The sequence below is a fragment of the Siphateles boraxobius genome, unplaced genomic scaffold, assembly GCF_051911475.1.
Source record: "Siphateles boraxobius isolate OS27281-9 unplaced genomic scaffold, OSU_SipBor_1 61, whole genome shotgun sequence".
NCBI lineage: Eukaryota > Metazoa > Chordata > Actinopteri > Cypriniformes > Leuciscidae > Siphateles > Siphateles boraxobius.
The window spans coordinates 197336-216197 of NW_027509188.1; the positions used below are offsets into that span (position 1 = coordinate 197336).

At 36.0% G+C, this 18862-nt stretch overlaps 1 protein-coding gene across 2 annotated transcripts; it reads left to right on the forward strand.

Annotated features, from left to right (window-relative positions):
- The first annotated feature begins 1815 nt into the window (after nucleotides 1-1815).
- On the forward strand, nucleotides 1816-18643 carry LOC143718580 (uncharacterized). 2 transcript variants are annotated; one of them, XM_077209601.1, is made up of 3 exons: nucleotides 1816-1893; nucleotides 14399-14514; nucleotides 17690-18643. In XM_077209601.1, exons 2-3 carry the CDS (start codon nucleotides 14430-14432, stop codon nucleotides 18532-18534), a joined length of 930 nt encoding a protein of 309 aa, XP_077065716.1. In that variant the 5' UTR covers nucleotides 1816-1893; nucleotides 14399-14429; the 3' UTR covers nucleotides 18535-18643. The 2 variants fall into 2 exon arrangements, with proteins under 2 accessions (XP_077065716.1, XP_077065715.1); XM_077209600.1 differs by lacking the exon at nucleotides 1816-1893 and adding an exon at nucleotides 13636-13701.
- The last annotated feature ends 219 nt before the right edge of the window (nucleotides 18644-18862 follow it).

Sequence of the window (18862 nt, forward strand, 5' to 3'; positions counted from 1 at the left end):
TTTGAAGCGGTACTATCTGCAGTGGAAAAGCAACCGAGCTAAACCGAGCCGAGTCGTGCCGTGCCGAGCCGAGTGGTACCACGCAGTGGAAAAGCGAAGCGAGCCGAACCGTGCTGCGCCGAGCCGAACCGTACTGAGCCGTACCATGCAGTGAGCGCCATTAGTTCACTTATAGGGAGAGCCGGCTCTGGATACACATAATATATAAATAGACAAAAATGACTGCATGAACTGTTAATAAGACATTGAGATGCTTTGCTGCTACATAAAGGCTCTGAGGGACTTTATGGAAAAGTGTGAAAACAACAACAATGGAAATTAAAAAATGCAATTAAACTATGCAAAACATAAAAAGAACAAAGTAAATTCGATTCCTTTTAGTCTCATCTTTATTCAGTTTCCTAAATGTATGTGCCATTTTTAATACATGTGCATCACAGCCTATGGCTCAAACATGAAGTTTTTTCACAGATAGAATGGACAGTGATGAGAAATGTACTAGTTTATTTTATAATAAAATGTAAACAAAGAGCACATATATGTATGTGTGTGTGTAAAGTCAAATAAAAGTATCACACCTTTTAAAATTGCAAAAAATGATTTACAAAATTAATAAATAAAAGATAAGAGAAAATAAATTAATTGGCATTAACTGAAATTATTCACATATATGGTCATAATGAACAAATTAAATATTTCTAAAATATTTATTTTTAAAAAGTCATCTTCATCAGCAAAATACTGGGAAGTAAAAATCAAACAATAAATGAAATTAAAATTAAAACTGTAACTACAATACAGAGATTAACAGGTTTCCAAAATCCTGCTGAAGAGGGAGGTGGCGGTTGAGGAAGAGGAGGAATCTCCTGTTGAACTCCTCCCATCATCAGCAGATGACCTAAACATAATAACACAATACAACAGCTGTAAGAGTAAAAATCAAACAAAAAATTAACAAAACAATGATAACTACACTACAGAGTTTAACAGGCTACATTAAATATTTCCATTTACCTCTTTAAAATCCTGCTTGAGGAGGGAAAAGGGGGAGGTGGACGTCGAGGAAGAGGATCCCAGACAGCAAAAAAAGTCGGCCCACATCTGGAACACAAAACGATGAAATGAGAAAACATAGAAAAACAAAACGATGAAATGAGAAATATTACCAATTTGTTTTATGAAGGGTTATATTTCTACTTACACAACTGCTCCAACCAGATGTCTCTACTCCACTGTCACTTCTTTTTTGTGTAATGATCTTGCGATTTGATGAGTTATGGCAGGCAATGGGCCATGGTCATTTACATCACAATGCCTTATGGGATTTGGAGTCTGTCGGATTTATGTTAGTTCATCAACTTATCCAAAAAAAGGGAGTGGCCTGTGATCTTAGAAAAGAATAGACAATCGCAATTAATGCTGCACATTATATTAATAACACACAGCAAGATGTTAATATTGAATGTTGTGTATTTGTGTTTTTAAAATAGTCTATGGCCCAAATCTTGTTTATTGTATAACGGTTATTCTACAGTTCTTTCATGAAAAACTTCAGTAAAAAAAATAAGTTTTCTAAAACCTATTAATGATAGTGTTTGCATTCAAACAGACTGTTTTTCTCTTACATAGATATTAGATATACTCTTTCATTGGCAGCTGTTTTCAGCACATAATTGGACAACATATTTAAATATATATTTCACTAGGATTTCAACTCTGAATGATCCCTGATATATTATTTTATTATTGTTATACTATGTTTTTCTTTTTTTCCTATGCACTTTTGTGATTTTATAGACAGCAGCGCGAAAGGGACTTTTATTTTGGTGTGGCGATCTGACGTCATAAGGCGGCGCCGCGCTCCTGCATCTCTTGTGATTCGGCTGAAGAAAGGTTTGTGTTTTTATGCCCTTTTAAAGTATTTAAATCAATGCAAACGGTTCATTCTATTTTATAGTTTTTACAAGTGTTGAGCATTAATTTATTATTTTTGAATGTAACATTGTAATGCTTATCTTACATTAATAAACGTTATTGTTATTGAGTAAAGCGCGTCCACAAATGAATGATAGAAAAGGTGCGTCTCATTTCTCGCCCTAAATCGTAAATTAGGTGTGTAAAGTAATTTTAATTTCATTTAGAGTCTTATCTTACACCATTTTATTGTGACCCAAAATTTTGTTTGAAATGGAAATGGTTGGTCAATTTCTAAAAATGAATATAATCCCCGAATGTAATAAAAATGTAGGATTAATGTTAAATTAAGTAGTAATGGCCCAGATAGCAAACTGACATTGAATCAACGTGGAAACGACGTTTCTCGTGACATCGAAACAACGTTGATCTCCGACGTTGATCCGGCATCGTTTTGCTCATCGAATTAACGTTGAATCAACGTCAGACACACCATTCAAAACTAACGAAAAATCGACGAACTTGGTTTGCTTTCCTAACATTTAAACGATGTTGATTTTAAGTTAGTTGAAACGACGTTATAGAATCAACACATATTCAACATAACATCAATCTAATTGGTTTGCTTACCTAATGTTGAAACAATGTTGGTTTCATTTGGGTGAAACGATGTTGTACAATTAAAAATCTCACTTAATAAGTTAGCCTGCATGCTAATAATGTATTAAACACACAAACATCACATTCAGTTATCATTGCTTTATTTATACAAAATATAAATTTACATATACATTTTTAGAGCATACAAGCCTTCTCTATTTAAGACAAATATAGAAAAGGCATTTACACTCAAATAGCCTACACAGAAAGTAGGCTATATAAGTAAATTAAATACACACCACAGGCTTATCCTAGGCTTATCGACATGTTTCTACAGTGGCCCTAAACGGACAAACGAGTTTCCTCACTATGTTGTTCTTCGTGCAAAAGAAGCGAGCTTAAGTCAGCGAATAAATCACTGACACAATGATGAACAAGTAACATTAATATTCGCAATAACATAATCTAATATAAATAGTCTCAAGTTACAAATTAAACGTGATATTTACTCAATGTTATTTTGAACCAAATGCATATGACTTCTATTTTCAGTGGGGCACAAGGAGATGCAAAGCAGAAAGTTAAGAGACTGACAGCCTTAGTCACAATTTACTATTATCACTTCTCTTTTCTGTAAATTAAAATAAAATAATGGCGAATTAGACTATGTGACTCTTCTTTTGTGTTCCACAAAATAAAGACATATGTTTAGTAGAATATGTATCAATACATTTTACCATTGAAAATAGAGGACAGAAGAATATAGCAGATAAATTGGTTTACCTTCGCAATTAAAATGTATGTTCCTTGCTCTTGTAATATCAGGGATGTAAATATGACAAATATGTAACCCACATTTTTCACAACTCATTGGATCTACACAAATCATGCACATAATAATCTATTCTGGATTCAAAACAGTGATTTTTACTTAAAGGTAACAAGTTTGCAGCCCTGAATATTCATCTGTTTATGTCCCTTTGTTATATTTGCATACAGTACATCTACAGTGCATGCATATTTATTATAATATTGCACATTTATTTAGTCTATCTATAGTCTAATCATTCTTTTTTTACCCAAGCACATTTTATCAATTCCAAACCTAATCATTCTTAATAACTACCATTCATTTTTAATATAATAATTTATAAGTGATATATAATTGTTAATGAGGATATCTTTATTAAGGTGTGCATACTTAAGCAGGTTTTCTTTGACAGATAAAATGGGCCAAAAAAAGAGATTTATACTGAAAAGTCATTATTAAATGCCCTTGAGAAGGATGAAATAAGAAAAGTAAACTGACCGACCATTGGACAAGAAACGCTGATTGGGTCAACAGGGTCCAGCCCTTGGTACTTATTACATATCACTTGATTATACAGTACAAGTCAAAAGTTAAAAAATGTTTTTGTCTCTTCTGCTCATCAATGCTGTATTTATTTGATCAAAAATACATAAAAAACAGTAATATTGTGAAATATAATTACAATTTAAAATAACGTTTTTTTTTTGTCTGTATTTTTTTATCAAATAAATGCATCTTGGTTAGCAGAAGAGACTTTGACCGGTACTGTATATTGATTATATACTAAATAAATAGTAGGTAATAAGATTGATGTGGTTTGGCATTGATAAAATGTGCTTGAAAAAACATGATCAAAATGTATCCTCTCAAATTATGCATACACTGTATTATATCTAGTATTATTAAAGCAAAACAGAGCAATTTGTAGATGTTAAGTCTTCGGAAAAAAAAATGTTCCTTTCTCTCACGAACACAACACATCAGTTACACCTTTTTAAATTCTTCGTATCCTATAGATACTTTTAATATTATCTCATAATTTATCTATCATCCAATATAACTGATGTCATTTTAAGAACTGACACAAGGATCCATTATACTGTTACACACGTTTTCTTTCTCAACTTTTTAAAAACATAACTGACTGGGTTTACTTGAATACTCACCAAGACCAGCATTTTGACATTATTTTGTGTGTATTTTACTGTTTACAGTCAATAAGCAGCGAAAAAAAACTCAATTTAGTACTGTGAGGCGGCTTTATCTGCGATCACTTTAGGTGTGAACAAAATCTGCGAGAAGGAGTAAAAAATATTGCACAATACACACAATCCCATTGCAAAATTCTATATAATACTATTAGTTACATGTTGAATTCATGCTTATAAAAAAGACGCTGCAGAGCGTGACGTCATATGCTCAAACCCCTTGTGTGACCGCACCTAAAATGTGAGCATATGAATTTCTTTCATTGTGATTTGTCAAATAGAATTTGTGCACCTCCAATGAAGAATTTGAAAAGCTGTAACTACTGTGTTGTTTGTGAGAGAGAAAGTTTGAAACTTTCTCTCTGTGACTTTAAATTTACTGATGTGTGACTTCTTTACACCTACAAATTCCACTGTCACGTGCTCAGTTTTGCTATAATAATAACCTCACAGAACATGGTAGTAATCGGCCATCCGTGCAAAAGCAGAGGTCATGTGGTGTACAGTTACATCTGTCCAGGCCAACATCTGATGCCTTGATGCTGGGGATCCCAGAAAACCTGCAATAAAAAAATAGTACAGTTCAAAATCTATCATACATGCATCTCATCTGGTATCACAAATGATCATTCCAGGTTCAATTTAAGCTATGCTCAATATTAGGGCTGCACGATATTGAAAAACTTACATTAAAAACAATTTCACCAGATTATTTATTATTTAATAAATATTCTGGTGAAATTGTTTTTAATTCATTTAATTCATTAAGTGCATTTTTGGGATTTTCGCACGTAGAGAGCTAAGGCCTACATCGTTATCGTGAAACCTGGCCCAGAGCAGTCAGTGATTTGTAGGATGTGTACATCTACAATCAAGAAGTTCAAAAGGTGTAACTTGTGTTGGGTATGGAAGCTTGTTTCCGCCACAGAATGAAAAATAAAAAAGGTAATTGCGACTTTTTATCTCACAATTCTGACTTTATTTCTCAGAATTGGGAGATTTAAAGTCAGAATTGCGTGATATAAAGTCGCAATTGCGTGTTATAAAGTCAGAATTGCGAGATATAAAGTCAGAATTGCGAGATATAAAGTCAGAATTGCGAGATATAAAGTCAGAATTGCGTGATATAAAGTCAGAATTGCGAGATATAAAGTCAGAATTGCGAGATATAAAGTCAGAATTGCGAGATATAAAGTCAGAATTGCGAGATATAAAGTCAGAATTGCGAGATATAAAGTCAGAATTGCGAGATATAAAGTCAGAATTGCGAGATATAAAGTCAGAATTGCGAGATATAAAGTCAGAATTGCGAGATATAAAGTCAGAATTGCGTGATATAAAGTCGCAATTGCTTGTTATAAAGTCAGAATTGCGAGATATAAAGTCAGAATTGCGTGATATAAAGTCAGAATTGATTGATATAAAGTCGCAATTGCAGGTTATAAAGTCAGAATTGCGTGTTGATCATTGATTTTGTGTCTTCTCCCGTCCCGCAGGAAAAAACACGTATTTGTATTGCTATTATTAAAGAGATTCATGGGGTTGTTTGTTTCGTTTCCCTGGCCTGCATGTATTCTGAGCATTCTGACGCACTGATCAGGAAGATGAATAGTAGCCTGGCTAGGCTATCGGGGACATCTAAAACGCAAGTGGGAAGTGAGGTTTCAAGGAAAAAAATCGAGGTTTTGTATTAACAACTATGTGTCTATTTGTACAAAATGCTGCACATTCATGTGATTCTGGATTTTGCACACACAAGTTGTATAGTATTAGTTTAAATGTAGTGACGCACATTTGTGAATTTGTCAAATAGATGGGTAGTTGTGCACACATTAATAACTAGCACCAGGCCTATTCATTTGTAGTTGTTTGTGTGTGGGTTGTGAAATGCTTAAAGGGTTAGTTCACCCAAAAATGAAAATTAAGTCATTAATTACTCACCCCCATGCTGTACCAACCCCGTAAGACCTTCGTTCATCTTCGGAACACAAATGAAGATATTATTGCTGGGCGGTAAACCGGTTCAAACCGAAAACCGGTTTATATTTTCGTCACGATATTGATTTTGAATAAACCGCCATACCGGTGTATTTAATTAGACAACGTTCGGAACGAACATACGCTGCGCGACACTTTTTCAGACGGACCCTTTCCAATGTTGCACTTCTAAGCAGCGACGAGTGAGGGTAAACAAACGGCAGTGCTCTGTTACGTTGCATGGACGATGGATGCTGAGCGCATTATTGTAGCGCGAAAGTACATTAATATAATGCGCGAGCGCGAATCTCTCTGTTCGCGCGCGGAATATAATGTGCCGCGCTCTCAGATACACGCTGCTCTTGTTAGAATAGGTCTATTTTCTCTGGGCTCGCTCAGAGAATCCTGCAATTAAAACCTGTTCAGTGCAATCGCGAATCTCTCCTCTTCCCCAGCTAACAGTTTTAGGTTATAAGAACGTTTTCATAACGTTCCCATTAAGTTATAATAACGTTATTTCTGAATGTTCTAGGAATATTCAAAATGTCCAGTTTTTTAGACGTTGTATTAACATTGTTTCGTAGTTATAAGAACTCTATTCAAAACATTATAAGAACGTTCAATTCTACGTTCTTGCTTGGTTATAAGAACATCATTCAAACGTCATTAGACCGTACAATTCTCCCGTTATATAAACGTTGTATTAACGTTATTTCCTGGTTATAAGAACGTTATTAGAACGTTAAGAAATAACAATTTTAGGTTATACTGGGCGCTATTCTATTCTACAATATTCACTAATGACAGTAAAATAGACCATCCTAAGTCAATTTACTGCTGTAATTCCTCTCTCAACCAGTAGAAAATGCTTTGAACACCTGATTATGCATGAAAAAAAAAACGTCATAAACCGGAAAACCGGCATAATTTTGAAAAAAAAAACGTGATATAAATTTTTGGTCAAACCGCCCAGCACTAGAAGATATGTTTGATTAAATCTGAGAGGTGGATCACTGCTACATAGGCTGCCTAAGGGAATGAAACTTGAGTAATTCACCTGTTTCCTACTTCTCCGACTTCTTTCTTCAGAAATGTTGAAGTCGTGGAGCTTTCTCTCTGTTATGGGTTATTGTGTTACTACTGAAATCACAGAACATTTTTTGGTAACACTTTAGAATAATGGTCCGTAGTTAACAAGTAGCTATGCAGGAAGTAATAGGTAGAACTGCATTAACACCGAACTTAATACTATTAAGTTAACTAATATGGAAGCAATATTAACTAAGCAGTAAGTAATATCTAATTTAGTACAAAGGTAGTTCCTTGGTAGGTATTTGATTATTACTAAAGAAATATATCCTCATTGAGAACTACTTGTGAACTAAGAAAGAATAACTAATTAATTACTAATCACAAAAGTAACATGTCTAAAAAGTGAACAATTGTGTGTTTTTTTTTACTCTTAACATGGTCATAACATTTCAGAAGCTTGTGCCTCAAATGGGTTCTTTGTGGATGACAAGGTAACGCTTGAGTAATTAGTGAGGAGTTAGCATGTTTTACACTTTAAAATAAAGGGCCACATCACTAGTAGATCCTGCGGGATGACATGGTAACGCTTGAGTAATTAGTGAGGAGTTAGCATGTTTTTCACAAGTAATACAAGGTATTTCATTTTATATTTGACACATACTGTACAGGCATACATTTCTGTGAGGCACTAGTAATATTCAAACAAACATTGTAATCTGGAAGATGTGGTTTTGCGATTATCACAACATAAATGCAGCCAATTTCTTCATTAAGGATGCAAATTGTTTTTGACAAGAGAACATCAATGTTTATATCCTAAAGAGAAGTCCTCCTCAGGCGGCTACTGTAACATAAAGGTAGGTCGTTGGAGTCTGAGACATATTGAACTGACACTCAAAAGAGCTCATAATAGTGAACTAATCCAATCATGTCAGCATCACTTCCTAATTATTTAAAATTTTAAACAAACTATCATTATTAGTATTATTCTATGTTTAAGTTTGAATTAAACAGAGAACATATGTCCATCCTTTGGTAAGAGTAGTAGTCACAATCTCAACCTGTAGCTAATGTATTTGGGGGGATATAATATTCATAAACTGGTTTCCACAAAGAACCCATTTGAGGCACAAGCTTCTGAAATGTTATGACCATGTTAAGAGTAAAAAAAACACACACAATTGTTCACTTTTTAGACATGTTACTTTTGTGATTAGTAATTAATTGGTTATTCTTTCTTAGTTCACAAGTAGTTCTCAATGAGGATATATTTCTTTAGTAATAATCAAATACCTACCAAGGAACTACCTTTGTACTAAATTAGATATTACTTACTGCTTAGTTAATATTGCTTCCATATTAGTTAACTTAATAGTATTAAGTTCAGTGTTAATGCAGTTCTACCTATTACTTCCTGCATAGCTACTTGTTAACTACGGACCATTATTCTAAAGTGTTACCCATTTTTTTATCAATATTTGTTTAACTTACGTTACCATTGAGCTAACGTTAGTTTCAGCCAATTATCTCGCTCCGTGTAACGTTAAGTAACATCACCGATTATATACGTTTATGTTTGTGTTAAATAAATTAGCTCACTTCCAAGAAAAAACTTTACAAAACCTCTCATCTTCACATAAGGTGATTAAAAGCCCAAACTTTCATAAATAAAAGCTCAACCGAGTTAACGTTAGCTTACCTCTTCTGAAAACGGTTGAGATGCTTACGGACTTTTTCCGAAGACACTAAACCATGTCTATAAAGTAAATATTAAACGGAAGCGTGTCAATTACAAGTAAGAGAAATGTCAAAAACAGTTGTGTGTATTATTCGTGTGCTGTTAGAGACTAATCTCACCTGAAAGCAGTTAAAACAACAGCGAGAGAGGGAGTTTTGCTGATTGCCAGTAGCAGTGGTCCGTTCCCATGGCAACTCTGCGCCGCGGCAGCTCCAGTGAATCGGAAGTTCACGCGCACGGCCATTGATTTAAAGGAGAACTCCGGGCAATTTTTAAGTTAATCTTGATCGTTAGACCTTTGTGAGTACTGACTATAGAAAAAAAACCGAACCGGATTGGTGTTTGCTACGCGGAGCTGCGACCGCGAATGCCCAGAGCTCCCACCCAGCTAAAACAGCAGCTATGGGGGCATCGACATAAAGAGCGTTTTTGAGCCTCTTAACAGACACAAAATGCAATTAAAATGTCTGTCCAACATGAACAGGGACCCTACATGTGAACAAGATGCGTTTAGCAACTTAGCCATTGTTTCAACTCACCTAAATAGTCTTTTAGACGGCAAGCTGTAGTCTCGCGCTGCAGTCCCGTGCTGTAGCCGGAAAAGGTAAACAATGTCCAGGTGGGAGGAGCGTTGATCATGTGCGACGAGTCTTCGTACATGGAATGGCATTTTTCTTCAAACGGCCCCGCTGTGTTGAGTGTGTGTAGTCATCCTTGTCAAAGTGTTCACTGCAAATGCGGTAATCTTTAGCGCGTAGTACTTCTACGGGAGTTTGCACATCAAGTTGAAATACAACTAGCCACAACTGCAGAATCTCGAGGTCATGAAAAGGAAGACGATGAAAATTTAAGCTCTTATATTTTCGCATTCTGTTGTCACAATTCGGAAAGGCACAAACACGAACCATTTCTTCTTCACTTGTAAGCAACTCTGATCATAACTCGTCGCACATGATCAACGCTCCTCCCACCTGGACATTGTTTACCTTTTCCGGCTACAGCAAGGGACTGCAGCGCGAGACTACAGCTTGCCGTCTAAAAGACTATTTAGGTGACAAAAATTATTTTGGAAGATTAAAAGGAAGATGGCGTTGCCTTATGAAAAGAAATGACTGTTCGGTCGACCTTGTGAAATCTATGGTGCTGACATGCTGTGCTCTACATAACCTTTGTGAGAGTCATGGAGAGGCCTATGAGAGTGCATGGGATCCACCTTCAGCAGCAGAACCTGTGCTGGCACTGCCACAGCCTGTAGAGGAGGGGGGCAGGGATGTCCGTGAGGCTCTGGTGCGTTACTTGAACAGTTGACTATGTCTGTTCTGTAAAGTGTGTGGTCAATAAACTTTTGTGCAGTATTTTAAAATGTTCCCCTTGCATATTTCTTAACCCCTTTCACGGAAAAGATCACAGATCATTTTAGTAAAACATTTGGGTTAGGGTTATAATTATAATTATATATATAATTAGCTATATAGGTATAATTAGCTATATTACATGCTAATGAAATATTAAAGCATTAAAAAGGAAAGTACAAGTTTAACAAGTAAATTTTATTGAAGAAAAATGTAAACAGATCAAACTTCAAACAAAGTGCAAATATATTTACTGAAAACATAAAATATATAAAGACATATATAAACAAAAATTTAAAAGTAAAAAATGTACACCAAGCGAACTTGACATTTAGTGCAAATGTATGTAGTGCAAAAAAATAAATATATATATATTAAATATAAAGACGACATATATAAACACAAATTTAAAAGAAAAAAATGTACACTAAGCAAACTTTAAACGTCGTGCGCAAACGTATTATACAAAAAAATTCAGAGAAAACAAGTTAAAAAATAACTATTTCTATGAATTATGGACTAGAGAGGTTTTAGTCGGGCAGAGAGGTCTGTTGTTGCCGGCCACTCATCGCCTGTACAAGCATCCCCATGACGTTGAGGAAGGCTTGATTGAATGCAGCCGTTTGTGCATTTTCCTCCGTCCTTGAGGCCGCTTCCTGCTCCCTCGCTTGCCAGGCCTCATCGATTGCCATCTGCAAATGGCGCTCCCTCTGTACCCGGTTCAGTTCCTGCTGTTGAATATCAGCCACCTGCATCTCTCTTAAAACAGCTAGATGCTCCTGATGGTGCATGCTCCTTTTCCTCTTGCCTAGATACAAAGGAAGAACAGTTATAATTGTGATTTTTTTTCTAAAGGTAAAAAAAAAAAGGAGAGTAAAAATAAAGCTAACAGAATCACATATCAATTAATTTATGAAATAACTGTTCATTAACAACCCTTACATGATCTACAGTGTGAACTAATCACAAAGTTACAGTAGCTAGCAATAATGTATTTATGGTGAGCAACAGGATTTCATGATATATCCAATTTTATTGCAGGCATTCAAATCGACATAAGAAAAGGATTAGGTAAGCTTAGTCTAGATATATGATTTGTAACAGAAAGTGTTTTAGTCGTATTTCATACCTGGTACCACACGCTCTGGTGTCCTGCTGGTGCTGGAGGTTGCTGGTGTAGGCGGTCGTGCTGGTGGCGAAGCTGCTATCACCATTTGGGACGTTGAGGCATCACTGCACGGAGAAAGTGCTAACGAGTCAATCGTAGACAATGCATCTGAAACAAAAAGTTACACAAATTATTGCAACACAAATCAAACTAGCAACAATAACAAGTCCAGAACATTTAAATAATTATATAGTCATAGATGTATAAAAAAATCTAAATAAAGCTTTACAGTAGATGGTCAATAAAGTGAAGCTTTCAAACTTAATATATTGTTAACTTAACACAACGTACCATCATCGAATGTGTTGTCTAACAACGAGGTGGCCGAGTCCAGGGCACCCTCTCTCCCATTGCTCGCAGGTCGTCTTCCGTAGATAGCGTCCATTTGGTCGAACCACTTCCACGTTCTCCTGTTCGCACCACTCCGGCCGTTGTGATCCTTTATGGGTGTATAGTCACTCTTAAGTTTTTTTAATTTGTCCCTACACTGTTTGTAGGTCCGGTAATAGCCGTGTGCGGCTAAGAGCTGAGCTACTTCTTGGAACACTTTTTCATTCCGTTTTGCCCCATCCAGCTCTCGCTGGATCCGCTCCTCGGCAACCAACGAGAGGAACGTCTGCACCTCGTCCACTGACCACGATTCAGCCATTTCTTTTTTAAAGTTTTGATCTCTTTTTTTTCAAGAAAGTAAAAAACAGATGCTAACGCGTTGGCTGTTGTCTACTGGTTATTTAAATCTAGCGGGTTTAGTGTCTCGTGTCGCAAATCCAATGACGCTGGTAGTGACGATTCTATCTGACCAATCAGTGATCTGCAGTGTTTTTACGTCACATTTTAGTACCGGTACGGTACGCTTGGAACCTCAACAGACCAGGTACCATTTAAAGCGAGCCGAAGCGACAACATTTAATAACATGCCTTTACTTCAAACTCACTTCATAACTACAGGTGAGCTCATCCTTCTGTGAGATGATGTGGCTTCTTACACAGAATAAGGCAGTTGTGTGTTTATTAGTCATGTTCAGGGCCACACGGAATCTGCGGACTTTTTTTGTGATTTCTGTGCTGAATTTTTGGAAAAATCTGCGGAATTATGCGGAATGGTTTTAAATGTGTTAAACAGGTCTTAGAGTATTGGAACTGAAAACATTACTAAATAAAATATAAAATATTCACTTCTTAATTTTTATTTTATTTAAGGTTTACAATACAAATAGAACAACAAAACTGGATCTCTCTTATCCTCCATCCACTAAACGACGGAGAAAATATTACTTTATCAATTGTATTGTACATAAATCATTAAACAAACAATTGCATATAATTTAAAGGAACACCCACCGTTTTTTTCATATTAAACTGTTATTCCCTTAACTAAGATGAGTTGTTGCATACCTCTCTTGTCTCAGTGCGTGCGCTCAATCGCTCTGGCGCGCGGTTAGGGAAAGCGTGGAGGTGTTTGGTCGCTTCTAACATATCTCTGTTTGGATCCTAATGAATGAACTGGGCTATCAAAGTGTCAGCGCGCGCCAGAGCGATTGAGCGCACGCACTGAGACGAGAGAGGTATGTATCAACTCGCCTTAGTTAAGGGACTAACATAGTTCTATAAGAGAATTATAAATTCTCTTTATAAAAATAAATAACACTCTTGAGTAAATATCACAAATATGAACATTTAAGTATGTAAAAATCTGAAAATATTGCTTCAGAATACATATATTTACACCACCAAAAAATCCCCCCCTCCCGTACATGGTACAGTTCCTGATAGGACCCAAGTCCTGTATCTCCCCCCCACCCCCCACAAAGGTCGAGGCTGGATTTGCAGACAGATTGAGATTAAAAAACGATGCTGTGCCTTCTATATTGGATCCAACAGGGATGTTGCAACACATTTGTGTGAGTAACAAATGTTTTTTATATGTGCTAGTATGCATTGTTACAGATCGTTTGATATCTACTGATTATGTGTACATGTCTAACCAGTCACAGAAGGGTCCAACTATGAAGGACATATTGTTCTGCGATTCGTGATCAGACTCTGGGTCGAACATGTATGGGACATTTTTCCATATTGGAAGTTTTCAAAACAATTCCCCACGTGAACTGGCGGGGGAGTCGAAACTCATTATAATATGCAAAACTGTTATCCAATCATAGCATTGGGTGTTTACTTCCAAGTCTTCAATGCAGCACACCCATAAAAACCAGGGTAGAAAATATCCTATTACTTATTCATCATGATGTTTTTGAATGTAAGAACCACGTGAACGTAGTTGACCTCAGACAGTCCAAAAAACAAAAAAAAAGCCAGTTCATGACCCTTTTAAAATGCCCTCTATTGGTTAAACTTTGCGTCAAACGTTAAATACACAGGACGCAATCCTTCAACGACTAAGTGGATGCTTGTTACCATATCCGTAATTGAAATAATCACGAAAAAAAAAGCACCCTTTTAAATCACGGTTTCGGTTTTAAAACAATAGTGCAGCCCTATAAGTAATCTACAAATCATTACATAGAGATTGAGACGCACACAGAGTTGTAGTTTTGATTTATTTTTCTTTAGTTATTATTATTATCTTCAATATGACAGGAAAACTCAGGTTGGAGCAACTGAGATCCACATGACAAAGATGGCGTTTATTAAAGAGGAGAGTGAAAACATGAAGCTTGAAGAAGTGAAACATGAAGATGCTGAGACACAAACAGGTTGGTTTCATTTTCAAAGCTGAACTCAGTCATTTGATCCTTATTAAAATGTCCAGCTCTACAGATATTTGTGAATTTTTTTTAAAGGTCCCATATTGTGCACATTTTTGTTGTTTTATTTTAGGTTTTGATGTCCTTAAGAATATATTTGTGGATTTAAGTACCAAAAACCATCCCCGTATATTTTAACAGCTCCTTTCTCAGGAGCTCTACTAAGAACAGGTCGATTTATGCCCGTCTAATTAATATGCATGCGCCTCTCTCTGATTGCCTGCTGTGGCTTGGTGATGCTCACAAGTAAGGTAAATAAAACACTAATGATGGACATTGCTGAGGGAAATGTTATCCGGGCTTAGGCCTATATGTTTGAGCCGGAGTCGGCCCCCTGAATCAACGACAGGAGGCAACCCACCACCTCCTCAAACGCGTTTACAGAAGTATATTTTAGAATGGTGATTAATGTATTTATTTAAATTTATTGTAAAATAAATATTGTAGAAGTATTATAATTGCGTCAATGCTGCACGCAGATTTAACGTTAACGCTAATTTAAACTATCTGTAAACAAGTTCAGAATTTTTTTTTCGATGTAAATGTCCAAATTATGTAATGGCTAGTTATACACTTGAGTTTGAAACACTTAACTTCTTTATAATATATAACGTTATCAGATACCGAATGGAGTAAGCTACGTAACTATTGCTTTCCTACTGAGACAGTAAGTTGACGTGCTACACTTTCTTTTACAATGTTACTTTTTTTTTACTAATGCCATGTCCGTCCCACAGCAAAACAAAAAATACAGAGACTGAGTGAACTCAATCTCACCGTCTTTTACTCAATAAAAACAGGGTCGGTGTCTGTAACTTAAAATATGGGTTGGAAACAAGACAAAATACGTTGTTTGTTTTCCTATCAAAGCTTGTGGCAACCATAGACTGTACAAAACAACACTTCAACATCAACTTAGCAACATGTTAGTGTTGTATATCCGTTTAAAAGCTATAATTTCAGATTATGCTGGCTCCATAATATAACATAAAATGTGTTAGAAGTTTACCTGGGGGTTGTGAATTTGAGGTCGGACCGAACAATGTAGGGACTGCAGCATCTTTGATGAGAAGCTTCTTTGAAAAACCGGCATTGAACTGTGCCTGATTGACGAAGCATTCACTTTTGAAATGTGCAAAACAGACAGTTAAGGTCGAACTAAATTGCTCTGTTGTTTCCAAATAATTTAGGATTAGGTCTGAATTAGGTTAGGCTGCCGTTCATCTGCATGCCATGCAGGCTAGGATTGCGAAACATTATTGGATAATTCTTATATTTGACATTTCTCTGAGCCAATCGGAATCTTAGCACTTGCGTCAGAATCTTGAAGCACACAGTGTCAACTGAGCTCGTGTAATCGTGTAAACTTCACAATAATAATTGGGAATGTGATAATTAGACTGGAGTGAGACCATAGACATCTTTGGAGCTGTTGTGATCTTTTTTTGGCGCTCTAATGATGCGTCAGCGTGACAGTCACCGATCACCTGCTCCGCTTTACAGCACCACAAAAAACCATGAATGAACTCAGGGCTCGACATTAACGCTTGTCCGGGACAAGGGGAATTTTTGAAAGGGCAAGTGAAAGATAATTTTACTTGCCTGACCGGACAAGTAGCTTAACTTTAGTGACAAAAAATAACCAGGCCAGACCTGCATCGAAACGCAAGAATGATTGTGATTTTATTACATTCAAAGCAACAGCAGCGCAGTGTTTTGTTACTAAATGATTCAGCGTTTTGAACGAATCTTTTGTATGAATGACTCAATGATTCACTAATTAAGGGAGTCACTTGCTGCCACCTATTGGCAGTTTAGTTTCATGTTTAAGAGTTGCATTTTTTTTATTTGTATATTCAAACATTTATTTAAAACATCAATCTCACAACATTATTTATTGCAGTTGTAATTTTGCAGTGCAAATTATTTAATTTTATGGGTAACAGCCCTATAGTTATTATTATAACTGAATTTATCGATCAAATGTAAGAATTTGACATGAAAGATGATGCATACATTTAATAAGGTAATGAAAATTCTCTTTATAAAAATAAATAACACTCTTGAGTAAATATCACAAATATTGAGATTTAAGTATGTAAAATCTGAAAATATTGCTTCAGAATAAATATATTTACACCACCAAAAAAATCTCCCCCTCCCGTACATGGTACAGTACATACAATTTGCTATGTACTGTACCTGATAGGACCCAACCAAGACATGTCACCTTTTTCACCACTGTTGAGTTTGCAGGTCTGATATTAGATGAGGGTAAATAAAGATTAAATGCACTTAAGACAGACAAATCACACTGCATTCAAATCAAACCTACTTGAAGATGGTCTGTACTCGGGACTTGACAACCTCTGGCGTCGACTGGAAGAATACTTAGACTGGCATGACTCCCGGTCCACATTTCTCTGACATTTTGCTGCTTTTTAGTCCAGAATCACTTATAGCAATAAAGAAACCCCATTGTCCGTCCAGATAAAATTGTTCGATGCTTTTGCCATCTTGATTGTTTGTATTCTCCTGGCATGCATAATACAGCGTTTTTAGTAATTTTCGCGAATCCATCTGAACGAGGATCTTTTTGACAACGTTGTCATTTGTACAAGGAAAAATCTTTTCCATTTTTAGTACATTGTGTTGTGTAAACAAGTAATTTGACTTGAGTTTTTTTCTATTCATATATCAGCAGCTGCCTATATTCTGGAAAGTTATTTAGAAACAATGCTGTTGCTGCATTGGGGCGAGACCATGTGCAAGTTAGAGGATGCAGCCTGAAAGTGTGTGTAATACATTTAAATTAGTTGAATACAATATATGTATTTTAAAAAGAAAATTGTATGTATTTCAAAAAGAAAATTGTAATGTCTATTCAATATTTTTCTCATCTTGCACAATAATGACTTTCGATGATCTTTTGGGGGTTATTTTTCTGCCAAAGGTGTGATTAGTTTACGATTTAATTAATCTGCACATCATGTAATTATTTGGAATAAAACTTTTAACACCTTTCAGTAGCTTAGTGTGTATAGGATCTAGTATACTTATTGCTGATTTTGATGCATGTTGCTTTGTCGTTAAAAAGTGTTAACTTGTATTTGTTTTGTTTTAGACCTGATGCAGCTGAAAGAGGAGAGTCAAGAACCAAAGGAAATTGAAGTGAAAATTCAAAATGAGAAAGATCAGGATTTTATAAATGGAAAAAAATGTTTTGGTTGCTCAAAGACAAAAAAGACTTCCTCACGAAAAAGAGGTAAAAAGGCCAAAACCAGACGTAATTTTATCTGCCAGCAGTGTGAGAAAAGTTTCACTCATAGAGGAAACCTTAATGTCCACATGAGACTTCACAAAGGAGAGAAGCCTTTCACCTGCCAACAGTGTGGAATAAGTTTCACTCAAAGAGGAAACTTTAACGTCCATATGAAAATTCACACCGGAGGAGACGCTTTCATCTGCAATCATTGTGGGAAGAGCTTCTCACGAAAAGGAGGTCTTAAGACTCACATGAGAGTTCACACCGGAGAGAACCCATTCACATGTGACCAGTGTGGAAAGAGTATGAGATTTAAAGCCACTTATAATAAGCACATGAGAATTCACTCAAGAGGAAACAGTTTTACATGTCATCAGTGTGAAAGGAGTTTCATAGACAGTGATCATCTTAAGAATCATGTAATGTCTCACGCTGGAGAGAAGCCATTCATGTGCCATCACTGTGGAAAGACTTGTAAAAACAAAGCAAACCTTGACGTTCACATAAGAATTCATACTGGAGAGAAACTTTACATCTGCCCTCAGTGTGACAAGAGTTTTACATTTAAAGGAAACCTAAAGATTCACATAAGAGTTCACACAGGAGAGAGGCCTTTCACGTGCCCTCAGTGTGGAAGTAGTTTTATGTATAAAAGAGACCTGAAACGTCATATGCACACTCATTCTGACAAAAAACTGGAATGATCTGTGCATGGCTAGAAGTTTAGTAAAAGGAGCAATTTCAAAAATCACATGTGCATTTACAATATTAGATAAGCTTCTGTCTTGCTGTTAAATGCCACAACGAGTGTGTGTGTGTATATATATATATATATATATATATATATATAGAAAAGGAACTTTGCACTGAATTATTCGGTTAAACATAAATTTGTTTATATATTATATATAGGGATGCACCGATACCGATACCAGTATCGGTATCGGGCCCGATACCAAGCTCATGTACTTGTACTCGTACTCGTAAAAATACCCCGATACCAAAGACCGATACCTCACGTATATCCTTAGC